The sequence below is a fragment of the Pectinophora gossypiella genome, chromosome 9 (genome assembly GCF_024362695.1).
Source record: "Pectinophora gossypiella chromosome 9, ilPecGoss1.1, whole genome shotgun sequence".
In the NCBI taxonomy this organism is placed as follows: Eukaryota; Metazoa; Arthropoda; class Insecta; order Lepidoptera; family Gelechiidae; genus Pectinophora; species Pectinophora gossypiella.
In genome coordinates this window covers 6404378-6417558 of record NC_065412.1, presented here as the reverse complement: position 1 = coordinate 6417558, position 13181 = coordinate 6404378, and the positions used below count along the sequence as shown (strand labels likewise).

General features: G+C 38.1%; 2 protein-coding genes across 2 annotated transcripts in view; one reads left to right on the top strand and one right to left on the bottom strand.

Annotated features, from left to right (window-relative positions):
• The window catches only part of LOC126369508 (acetylcholine receptor subunit alpha-like), a 50069-nt gene extending 41415 nt beyond the window's left edge, over positions 1-8654 (top strand). The window contains exons 8-10 of the mRNA XM_050013957.1: positions 3114-3311; positions 4535-4748; positions 6174-8654. Coding sequence (XP_049869914.1) covers positions 3114-3311; positions 4535-4748; positions 6174-6368 — 607 coding nt within the window. The 3' untranslated portion in view covers positions 6369-8654. The remainder of the gene's footprint in view (positions 1-3113; positions 3312-4534; positions 4749-6173) is intronic.
• Positions 8655-9072: 418 nt separating this feature from the next.
• Positions 9073-13094, bottom strand: LOC126369492 (uncharacterized). Its single transcript, XM_050013927.1, has 3 exons — positions 12885-13094; positions 10466-12796; positions 9073-10139 (listed from the first exon to the last, which is right to left on the bottom strand). The coding sequence occupies exons 1-3, from the start codon at positions 12921-12923 to the stop codon at positions 9258-9260; spliced, it is 3252 nt and encodes a 1083-aa protein (XP_049869884.1). The 5' UTR covers positions 12924-13094; the 3' UTR covers positions 9073-9257.
• Positions 13095-13181: the final 87 nt, after the last annotated feature.

Here is a 13181-nt window from a genome sequence, read left to right as displayed (position 1 = left end):
TGAATGTTTAACAAAGCCCTGCCACATGTAGGTTCATGAGTTTTGCTTGAATTATTTTCAAACTCTGCCGGTTCGGTAAAGTTGTTTGAACTGAGTAACAAATTTCAACATACTTAGAACATGTTTTTCATTAATGTAATTACTTGTAACCATGCCTTATTTACTGAAACCGGAAGAATTCTATACACACAACTTTGGGATATAATTATAAATTATGACAAAACTATATAATTATAATAGTATCGTAAAGAAAGACAAGAACCTCGTGTAGATAGAGAGGGTCTTATTAATAAGCAGCTGTTAGCCGCTAATGATAAGTATAATGTCAACGATTACTGTTAATGTTTTTGTGGCGTCGCCTCCGAAGTCTGCACCTGAAACATAAAACTAAACATTAAACATAAAATTTAAACATAATTACACATTATATAAATATACATAAAAATACATAAATATATATTTCAACATAATATACTTACCCATAGTATTGTATACAATTCACACAATTATCAATTTATACTTTTTAACACATACTAAAATAGTAATTCACAAATTAGCATTTGCCTGAGTCTAACTGCAACATTGTTATTTGTACTTGAACCGTAACATATTGTAGGTATGTGCGGCGCGGAACCGGCTAGCGAGTCGCCGCATCAGTCTTACGCCTACCGCCGCTCGCTAATAATTGCTAGTTATCGAATATTATTTACTTGTGCCAGTTGTTGTTCTTTGTACGATTAATTACAATAAACAGTTAAAAGTGAATAGTGTGTTGTGATTACTTCGCCTCAATACAGAACAAGTAAGCAACATCCTATAGTGGTGACCCCGAAAAGAATTTCGCAACCGTCAATCGAAGAACAATGGAGAGGACAAAGGATTTTACGATTTCGCAGGACTACCCTGGTACTTCGCAAGGCACTGCTGCACAACCTCAGCAGACAGTGCAGCAGGAAAACCCCAATGCAGGCATGGAATTATTTAAAGTAGGTGTGAAAGTACCTCCATTCTACCCGGATCGCCCAGCTATGTGGTTTTCTCAATTGGAAGGTCAATTTATATTGTCCGGAATAACCACGGATTCGACCAAGTTTTATATCGCTACAAGTCAACTAGAACACCAATATGCACTTGAAGTCGCAGACATAATAGAAAATCCGCCAATTCAAAATAAGTACCAAACATTGAAAACAGAATTAATTAAAAGAATTACGGCGCCGCGTGAAGAAAAGCTGAAGCAATTTCTTAATAACGAAGAAATGGGAAGTAGGAAGCCATCACAATTCTTGCGTCATCTCCAACATCTAGCTGGTCCACAAGTACCTGATGAATTTATTAGAACGATATGGTCAAATAGGCTACCTCAAAGCATTCAGCCAATCATTGCTTCGCATCCAGATATGTCGATAGAAAAACTAGCAGACCTAGCCGATAAAATAGTGGCTTTAGCTTCACCTTCACCTCAAGTCGCAGAAGTAGCACCTTCGACTTCTAATATTGCTATGCAACAATCGATGGCTATGGAAAGCATGGCGCGTCAGATCTTCGAGCTTACAAAGCAGGTGGCAGCACTTTCAGCTCATCAAAGCCGTAATTTCAACCGTGGTAGACATAACAGATATAATAATAGATCTCGTTCACGTTCAAAATCGCGTAGCGGTCAGGCAAATAACGATATATGTTACTATCACCGTAAGTTTGGCAATAACGCATGGAAATGCACAAGACCATGCCAGTTTAAGACGGAAAACTTCAACGGCAGCCAATAGTGGCGGGAAATGACTGCCTTGTATGTAACGGCCGCCTCTTCGTCACTGAACGGAAAACAAAAGTGGAATTCCTCATTGATACCGGTTCAGACTTATGCGTATTCCCAAAATCAGCGACAAGAGATCACCGGGCTAAGACAAAATATGAGCTTTTTGCGGCAAACGGTACAATTATACCTACATATGGTTTCATACAGTTACACCTAGACTTAGGATTGCGCCGAGATTTCAGTTGGAGATTTATTGTCGCTGATGTATCGAAACCCATAATCGGAGTGGACTTCTTAAGTCACTACAACCTTTTAGTGGACTGTCGTAGCCACCGTCTTATTGACAATATCACAAGCCTATCCATTTCCGCTCCGCATCGAAATGACATTAAGGATGAAGCAGTTGTCATTAAAGCAGTTAAGGGCGAAACTGCTTATCACTTACTACTTCGACAATATCCGGAGATTACAAGGCCTTCTGGGAAACCGACTCCACTGAAGCATAACACCAGACATCACATTCGGACGACTCCTGGCCAACCTGTCTCAGCACGACCACGACGTTTAGCCCCAGATCGTCTACAAATAGCGAAAAAAGAGTTCGAAGAAATGTTGGCGAGCGGTACAGCACGACGATCCGAGAGCCCATGGTCGTCACCCCTCCATTTAGCACGCAAAAAAGATGATGATTTATATCAATTCAGTATACGACAATGGCTGGAATAAAGCTGAAGTACATGAAAGGTCCTTCCTTAAGAATTTAGTCGCATTTCGTGTTATCTAATTTGTGTAAAAGAACTTTTAAACTGAAATGCTCGGTCAAAGGTCGTAAATGAGACGTAAAACAAAAAGCTTTAGTATCAACTTGTGGCGTGATGGCTGGAGTATACCCGTTAACGAGCTCTGTTTACTTATTTCAACGAAATTGCTCCCAACGGCTTACAGTTAGCACCAAAACGACGAGCGATTTAATTTAGGTACAGTGCCCGTCCAGATACTCGGCGCTCGCCGGCCCGTCGCTGGCGTGCCCAGGGGAATCTAACCAGACATCACAGACTCTTATTCATTACCATTCCCATGGATGTTTATTTCTGAGTCTCGAGAACTTTGGGAATTATACCATTATATTACATTATACCATAGTCAGAATAACACTTCATCTATCAATATTGGTTGACAGCAAACATTGACATACCGGCAACTGCTGTCGACTAAAGTCGACAGCTGCAGTTGGCTCTGTCGACAGCAAATACTTGTTCGAAAAAGGCCTAATCAGAAAACTTGTAGCTTGGCCCGTCCTTATATTCGCGAGCATTAGTTTAAGTATGTTTTATAACAACGGATTTGTCCGTAGGTCGCGGTACACAGCCTGCGGCGTGGTGGTCAGGTGCGGCGGCGCGGCACGGCCGCTGTACCCGTACAGGTTAGCAGCGGCCGACGACGACTGCTGCGCGCCGGGTGCGTGGCCGCCGCCTGCCGCCGTGCCGCCCCGCCCCCTCACACGCACGCCCAGCAAGGAGGACCTCACGCACACTACATACCTCAACTCCGGGTATAGTATCACTTCTATCATGTCTTAGGCGATTCTCACATGATGCCGCGCGGCGATCCTGGTCCATGCGGATTACCACCTCGCCTCGTGGATTTTTTGGGATCAGTACCAAACATACCGTAGCTCACGTGTCGTAGCGGTGACGCGGTTCACCGTATGTCAAGCATCGCCCTACCGCACGGTGTTCCACGTGGAGGTCGGACACAGCACGATCGCAGCTTGTTCGCAAGGACATGCAATGTTCGGGTGTCTAAATACGTAGGAGCTAAATTATACCGTATAAAACGTACTCGTAAAGTTATTTTCATTTTCCTGCCAATTTATTATAATCAGCAATAGTCATCCAGCTCATTACGAAAATGCATTTTTTATGTTTTCCCGCTAGACTCGGCTAAACTATAAAATAAAGCATAGCACCAGAGCATTACGAATTCCAATAAAATATTAGATTTACTACCTTCACTATTAGTGTTGGCTCTAAAAGGAATAAAATAATTTATGACTCAGAGTAACTTGGCATGCAGTTTGGTATTAGCTCGTTGAGGAACGTATAAGTTAAACGAGATTCTGAACTTGGTAGAACCAGCCAAGGTAAGCTTTTGAACTCGCCTTATCTTACTGCATTATAATGTCATAGCATGCTACGAGAATACTACGCTAACGCTACAAGTATGCTACGAGAATGCTACGATAATGCAATGCTCAGCATTGAACTGCGGTTACGACACTCAAAGCCGAATTCTGAATATCAGACGCGGAGTACCACATCGTGCATTATTCTACCACATTGTAAGCCAATTTCCAGTCATTTCACACTAGATATAATCTCTAGAACTGAACAGACATATATTTGTGTTCCAGTGGCGGGTTCATTATGCCTATAGTTATGAGTACTTGGTATTTTTGTAATCCCATCGTATCGGTAAACCTTGGCCTAGCAGAGTATAGAATACTGTTCATCTTTATTCATTATTTTTCTTCAACTTTGTAGTTGGTTTAGTTTATTTAGATATTTATCAGACGTTTAACTTACATGTTATACAAATATACTGTATTAACTACACTACACACACTACTCTACCACTACTACACTACACACCAACAACCACTACCACCACCACCACCACATCACCACCACCCACCACACCACCACCACTACTGCTACCACTACTACACCACTACTATACCACTACTACTACTTATGCTATATTATATACTTATAGCATGGGCGAAAGCAATAGGTTCGGTGGCAGCTGTGTGGTTCATGGGTCTTCCGAGGGAGGAGCGCTGGGCGCGGCCGAGGACGAGGCGCTGAGCCCCGTGCCCGACCCGCCGCCCGGCTTCAGCCACTCCGCCTGTCCGCCAGAGGTGCACAAGACCTGCTTCTGTGTGCGCTTCATCGCGGAACATACCAGGATGCTGGAGGATTCTACTAAGGTAAGCAGTTTTTTTTTTAAAGAAAAAGTTGTAAGTCACTTCAAATAAGCATATTATGTTTTAATGACTACGGTAGTCTCTTTTTAGTTTTTAACAGGTTACCACACCTACAGTTCAATGTATACTTGACGATATTTTTTTAAAAGTTCGTCTCCACACGTATTTTTAACAATAATACGACAGTAATAGCACTTAAGGACACCTTTTCGTCAATGAAATCAAACACTTTTTAAAAACGTGCTAAGTAATTTCGGTAGCGCGAAATTACGTATAGGTAGAGAATCCCTCGCAAATTCACCCGCAAGTAGGTTATTTATTTATAATACTATACTTGCGTAGACTAAATGTAACGAAAAGGTATCATATAATATTCAGAAACTGACATATTTTTCATATCATAAACTCAAAGGGAAAAAATAATGACATCTTTGAGTCCAAAACAAATATTCGTGGATGTCGTTTCAAGTTGCATCACACCCCGTTTCACAATCGTAAGGTAATATGACACGAAGCGTCAGTATCCAAATAGCTACTGTATCTACTTGAAGCCATTTTCTGAACATACATCTTTCTATAGAAACTTTTAGCCCACGGTATGACACGCTTTTCAGTTTTTAAAATACCCAACGGAGCGCTTTGCAGCTTTTAAAACGTTTAACTGAGTGTAACGTAGTTTGAGTGAAGCAAACTAAGTAATTCAATACGATAAATATTGACTTGGCTACCGTCTTTTGAGGGTAGGAAATGTAACACGTATGTACGGCATGAACGTACACATCTTTCTAGATATCTTACTAAATAAAATATTTTAGTTTTATTTTTTAAAGTAATTCCATTTTTCGTGAATTCAAGATACTATATACACTAAACCGTTCAACGAGTAAACATTTCGACGCACGATTGCCGCATATCGATAGCGTTAAAACCCCGCGAATTGGATTTCTGCAGGAATGTAGACTTTTTTTACTGTCCAGAGGCAGCCGAATACAGTATAAAAGGAATATTGGCCGTCAACTGTGCTTTTTACTGTCAATTTAGTATTTGTGCTAAAATCGATTTTATTCGCTACAATACGAACACTTGAAAAATTATTTAAACATAATTCCTTACCTGGGATGACTTCCTTACATGACTTGCTTATTTGAACTTCGCGGAAATAAGTATTATTTTGTTTTGGTGAGACGGTGAGACGAAAATTCCGATTTTAGGTAGGTATATTGTAATTATGCGAATAACTTCAAAGCCAAGAAGACGTTAAAGTTGTTTCGGGCAAAGTTTATAATGAAAGTACCTAAAAACCTAAGTGTGTTTGATAAATGAGTATATCCACTGATCAACACATAAAATATATTAAATATGCCTCGTAGTTACCTTGATTGGTAAGTAGTTATTTTCTGTTATATCAAGATTGGAATGATATTTCAGGTAAAAGAAGATTGGAAGTACGTGGCGATGGTACTGGATCGGTTGTTCCTGTGGATATTCACGCTGGCGGTGCTGGTGGGCACGGCAGGCATTATCCTGCAGGCGCCGACGCTGTACGACGACCGCGTGCCCATCGACAAGGCCTTCAACCAGATCGCCACCTCCACTCTCGTGCGCTGCCCGCCACCAGCGTAAACATACCCTACTGTCGCCTGACCGGTGGCTGACCATCTGACCATGCTACACGCGTTTACACTTATCTACATTTTACAAGAGCCTAAAGTTGAAATAAGTTGAACTCGTGTAGTCACTCAGATGCTGCTCATTGTTCGTGCAATCATAGTTCAGTCATTAAGACATAAAATTATTTTTCACAAACTACTGTTATCAAGCGTACATTGGTTGTTTCCAGTACGAAATATTATATTTTTTGACATTGTCTACACGCGATTGTCGCGTCATGGTAATGATCACGAGCAGTGAGCCGCGGCCCCGCCAGCGCGGCACGTGAGACCCAACGCACACCCGTCCCGCCCGGCACGTGTTCTATTCCACGACACGTAATTAGAATAATTAAGTATAATCTTCTTATAACTCTTCATCGACTCTTGCACTCATTAGACTTTAACTCCCTCTATATCTTTCGCAAACTTCCCCATCTTCATTTGTGTTCATAATTGTTCAGTGCACGTACCTATCCTTTTATATGCGACCAGCACGCTTATAGTAAGTACAATTTGGTTAAGACTCTAACGGTCCTAACACGTTAACATCCAATCGAGACAATAATTTGAAGCAATCATTTCGTTAAACTGTTAAATAATGTTTTTCCATAACATAACTTTGCCTCGAGGACAAAACGTTCAAAATAGGTACCTATACATATTTGTATCATTAACATATGAGTATTCGCCACGTTAAATAAGTACTTATGAAGATACCTAGAAATAGTTATAAGTAAAGGACGAACCACCACCAAGTTATTGTTGTCTGTGTTCAATGACTCCTTAGCTGATAACTAGTAGGCCGTAGCACCGCGGGCTAAGCCCCGCCAGTATTATATACGTAAACATACACGCACCTCGCTTAGGTACTCTATAAGGATCAACAATGAAAACAATTTCAGTTTTATCGTTTCGTACTTTATCAAAATTAGGTCGCGTTTACATCAGTAGGACACACAAAAGGGCGATAACGGGCGTTACGCGCTTCTCCAATTCTGCTTACCTTTTTCATCTTGTTCACATTGAACTGACCGTAAAGACATGCGGGCGGTTAGTCTGTTCACAGTCATATAAGTCAGATGTAAACGCGTCCTTAACCTTTAAGTAGACATCGAAACGAGAACTATACCTAGTATTATAAGAAAAAGTATAATTTCCTTCTACCTATCTATTAAGTGCACCTATCTTGAAACCTTGAAACGAGGAAAACTTCTCCTATGCAATTATACAAATATAATTTTGTCGTAGAATAGAACATGTACATTTTAATAAAAATATATCGATTTTATTATTTATACTAGGGAAACAATAGAAATCGAAACGAGTATAACCCGTCGTCTGCGATGTAACGATATAAGAAATATTTTTATTATTTAATTATACATATTATATACGAATAAAGCAATCAGTCATATATATTTATACAAATATGAATGAGAGATTTTTTTTCAATGCGCAATTACAAAGTAACAGCAGTTACACTTGCCCTATAAAGATCCTTATGATAAATAAGTACAATTTTAACGATTTACTTTAAGCAATGATTGCTCAATTTTATGAATGAGTATCTAGAAGTTTTATAAAGGGATTTCCATTGGTAAAAGCTATGAGATGACTTCATTTATTTTTATCAACGAGTTTTCGGTGAAATCAGATGTCTTGTTTATTTTAATAAGAGTAATTTTGAACAGCGTGTCAATATTATATTTCATGTAAATAGATTAGGCACGCCTTTAAATGTTATAAGCCGTGCCAAAATTTTGGACAGGAATTGATAAAATGAAAACAATTGATTTAAATATCAACAGTAATATAAACATAAATAAAAGATTTAAAAGAACTGTTTGTACAAAATTAAAAAAATAAATTAATAAAAATGGCTAATATAAACGCTTTTCGTGTTAAATGTGAAACGATTATGTAGGTGTATAGCATCGTACGGTACTTATGACAGATTGGAACGTATGCGTGCAAGTGGCAACTGAGATAAATTTCTCAAGGGGCAACATTTACAGCCAAATATATCGCGAACTAATAATAAAATCAATGTTAAGTTTACCGTAGCGTTTTGGCTGTAAGTAGTTTAACATGGCAAGCAACAATTCTCCAGTGATAGAAGCTGGCAGTATTGGAGTTCCCCGGGGAAAAGTATCGGTGCAGTTTGTACATTAAATGAACGTGAGCAAAATAATTTAGAAATGATTAAGGGTGTAAGCACATTGGACTGCTCGCAGTAGAGTAGCGCAGCTCAATTGTAGTCAAGTAAGTTTGTAATTATCTATTTATATTGTTAATAAAACCGTTATAAGATAGAATTATTTGTTTCTTTTGTCCGTTACTCCATCCTCTCTAGTGCTGGGGTGAACTATACAAATAAAATCCACTTCGCCGTCTCGTGAATCGTGGATATCGTATGGAGCACCTTGAAATTGAGTACCTATGTAGGAAGTTAAAGTAAGTATATGAAATAAATGTCCGCATCGGTAATCACCTGGGTAACCAACCTACTATTAAAACTTATCCTAATAATAACTTACACGCGCAACAGTTAATTAGGTAGGTAAGTACTTATTGCATTTTACGTGATGACGTAAAACATCTTTGGTAACGTTGTCTTTTTTAATTACCTACCTATAGAAATGTTCATATACTTTATGGAAATGAAACTACAAGAATTGTAAATACAAAAATATAAATATGTATAAGTAGTGTATACAAAATCTTACACAATGTCATGTAAAAATATTCGATATACTTATGTGTTTACGTTATAATTACATAAAATTGTCTTAAAATATTTCTTAAATTTTCTAATTTTATTACAGTTAATATAGACGGTAAATCAAGTTTATTTAATAACCTATTTCGTATCAAAATCAAAAAAATCGTCAGGGTTATCAAACGCACTCGGTTCAGCTGCGGGGTCTGAATTTTTTAATAAGTTGTTCATTACCGCATTCGATCGTTTACTCTGTGCTATGATACTCTTCGCACTTTCTACGGCTGCTTTATGTGACTGCTGATCTTGTGGCTCAAAGAAATCATTAAACAGGTTCGATTTTTCTATACCTTCAGCAGTCGCATCACCATAAGCGAATGGATCCTCTTCATCGCCAAACTCCTCAAAAAATGATTGTGTGAGTTCTTCATCTCGCTGTCTAGCAGTCATACTTGATTCTGTAAATATACTTTTTGCCACATCTTGGAATGTCTTAAGAACCGGTGGAGCCGTCGTCGGTGATGGAACATTTTGCGCATCAGGTGGATTTGATTGCGTCGTAATTCGCATTTTTGGACCCTTCGTTAGTGAACTTAGTAGTGTCTTCTCCTGTGCTATTACACGGTTTACTGTGTCGGTTTTCTCTACTTCCATTACATGGTTTAGTGTGTCGGACTTCTCTTGTCCTATTACTGGATTTTCTTTATCAGACTTTTCATGTGCTACTACACGGTTTACTATGTCGGCTCTCTTTTGTTCTATTATACGGTCTGGTGTGTCGGCCTTCTCTTGTTGTATGATACGGTTTGCAATTCTTGTTATGTCTGACTTCTCCTGTATTATTACACGGTTTACTATATCGGTATTTTCTTGTTCCATTAAACGGTTTGGTCTCTTGGACTTTTCTTCTTCTATTAGACGGTTTGCAATGTTTGACTGCTCCTGTTCTATTACACGACTTGCTAAGTTGAACTTCTCTTGTTCCATTACAGGATTTTCTTGCTGCGCTGTGTGATGCCGTGTCTGTAACAAAAGATAACATTTTTCAAACAAGTTGTTAAAAATATTATAAAAGTGTTTATTTTGATTAGACCCGTCACCTTTCATAACATAATCAATGTTATAATTATTAAGTTGCACATTAGAAACGTACGTAAGAAAATAGAATCTTAGCAATATTATCAATGTAAAATTTGATTAATTTATGTTTAGTGTGTGTTAAAACTTTTCGAAAGTATGCTTGCAGGTTTGATTATATTTGAATGACCGATAGAAAAGGTTCCTTTAGTAGCACTATTTTTTGGTCTAGTCAATAAGGGTGACGGTCCTGTAGAAACATTTGTTTGTACCGTTGATCGTGGCGGTTGCCGCATAGAAATGTAAGTTTCTTCATTTAATGTTGATGGTAGGATTGCAGGTAGTAATGGTAATTGGTTCTGAGTTTGAAGTAATTGTTTCCTATTCCCAGGTAAGTCGTGTTCGTCGGAAACAGGAGCTTTTTTCACCGAATGAGGCAATTGTGTTGTAGAAATGCCAACGTCATTCTTTTGATTAGACAAAACAGATCCAATGCTTGTTTGTTTAATTGCTAGTGCTGACTGTGTCGCTGGTATATTCGTGTCTGTCACAGTTTGATGAGAAGACTTGTCAGAGGGAACCATTATCTGCTTCATACTCAGAGGTATAGAAGCATTAGAGATATTATAAACTCCATTATTTGTTTGAAAAGCTGTATATTGCGGGACAGTTGTTTGTTGGTTTGTCTGAAAATTTTGGGTGGTAGATATACTTGCTATATTCACAGCTTGAGACGAAAACTTAATAGAAATGCTAGGTTGCTTCAACAATACAGGCCCGGAAGCATTGGTGATAACAACGTTATTATTTGGTTGGGAAGAATCCGCTACTTTAGATTTTGGTTCAATTGTCTGAGGTGAAGGTGTTATGTGTGAAACATCATTCACAGGTTCAGACGACTTTATCGAAGAAGCAAACTTTTGCTTCGTTAGCAAAAGTAAAGGAGAAGTAGACATATATAGAGAACTAGGTGTTTTCGAAACAGGTGCTTGTTCAATAGTTGTGTTTGAGATAACACCATTTACAGGATTATACGACGGAATAGATGAAGTATGAATATCAACTGGATTCTCTGGTGGAAGAGAAGTAACTTTGATTACAGGTGCCTGTCCTGGCTGTTTCGTGGAAGCAGTCGCTAAGTTCCTAACCTGAGACAAAGAATTAGCGGAAGTGTTGATTTTCTGTAACACTGGAGCAATGGTAGAAATATCAATAAGATTCTTACGGTGGGAAGCAACAGAATCTTTCGAGAAAGTAGTTTGTTCATCTGCCTGTGGGAAGGTTCCATTTACAGATATAGAAGAGGTGGCATAGGTTTGATTCTTTGTTTGGAATATAGATTCTTCAGAAACACGTATTTTATCTAATATTACTGAGCCACTGGATGTCATTTTAGATTCAGATGAAGAATCAACGAAGGCAGACTTTGCATTTTCTATAGTCTCAGATGATTGATTAGTAGATGGGCTAATCCCAACAAGCACTGGAATTGGTGGTATTTTTGGTTGTTTTGAGATAGTTGTAATTTGTTCCGTCGTTTGTGGTGTATTAGTAGTAGAGACACCTGCTTCGGCGATTTCATGAGACAAAAACCGATCAGTAGAACAATTTCTATGTTCTGTCAATAGTTGTATTTTGTCGTTTTGCGACGTACTATTTACTTTCTTGAGATCACTTTTAGTCAGGTTTTTCACACTTCTTGAAAATCCAGCCAATTCGATTTGTCCCTTTTCCATTTCGTCATATTTTTTGGGATTACTTTTTAATGATTTCGTGTCAAGTTTAATTTTCACGTCAAAGTGAGCAATTTCTGATTGCGTTGGTGGTGTATCGTTTTTCGTGACAATAAGTAATTGTTTTTGTTCGTTCGTCCACTGTGAAACTTGATTTTCTACGTCTACTACAGAGATATTTGATAATTTTCCAAGATTTTCTATAATTTTTTTTACTTCATCTTCGTCTGACAATTTATCGTTAGTTTCATTAGCATGTAACACATTAAGCACTTGATAGAAAACTTGACGCACTTCATTTGCTTCGGCACTACCCTTATCTTTCTGTTCTACTTTGTATAAAAACTTTACCTCATCCAACACATTTTCCAAACTTGGTCGATCTTGTTTAAATTCGAACTTCTTTTTCACGTTTTCCGGAATTTTGCTTATTTGTTGGCTTAACATTAAACTGATTTTGGTTAAGCGATCGGTTTCGTTTCTAAGTGAATCTTTAACATTTGTAATTTTTTGGTGCGTTTGGCTTTGTTCTAAAATAGTCTTGATTTGTGTCGTAGCGTTGGATACTGAGTTTTGAATTTCTTGCGACATTATTTGTTTTATTGTCTTTACTTGAGGTTTTTCTGTCGTTATTTCTTCTGAATCTGAAGACAGTTGACCATTTTCAACAGATTGCTCTTCTTTTTGTCCTTTACATCTTTCTTCATAATTACTGGGTTGATGGCCGAATAAACCATCTAAAGACAGTACACGTTCAACAGCGTATATCGCACAGTCGATGGTGTCTTTTAAGTCTGATACAACGTCTGTGACCAGTTTTCCAAAACTGTTTTCGACTGGAGCAAACGCGTCGTAAAACGATGCTGAAGTCTGCAACAATTAAAAATAAGTAATATTTTACAACACAGTTTCATATTATTGGCAATTAGGTTCTTAGATAAATAAAAAGTTAACCTACCTGCAACACCAGAAATGAAATAATGAGCAATTTCTTCATTATAATACATCACAAAATTAACAAATGTAATATTATGGAAAACGTTTGGAACGGTGTTATTGAGCGTATGACAGACTTTTAATCTGTACTTGAATAACATAAGTATTCCCTCTATAAGCCCCTGAATACGCAGTTACGATGTTTGCCCAACCAACAGACACGCGTCACAGACCGACACTTGTTTCAATATTTGCCATCGTAAAGTAATTGATAATATCTTTTATTCGTATTAACTTATTAACGACACGAGCAGCTGAA

Excerpts from the sequence above, each read along its gene's own strand:
- LOC126369492 (XM_050013927.1), bottom strand. The coding sequence starts at position 12,923 with ATGAAGAAATTGCTCATTATTTCATTTCTGGTGTTGCAG. Across the intron at positions 12,797-12,884 it reads TTTCATTTCTGGTGTTGCAG|ACTTCAGCATCGTTTTACGA; the intron begins GTAGGTTAACTT and ends TAATTGTTGCAG. Across the intron at positions 10,140-10,465 it reads GGCAACCGCCACGATCAACG|ACACGGCATCACACAGCGCA; the intron begins GTACAAACAAAT and ends CTTTTGTTACAG.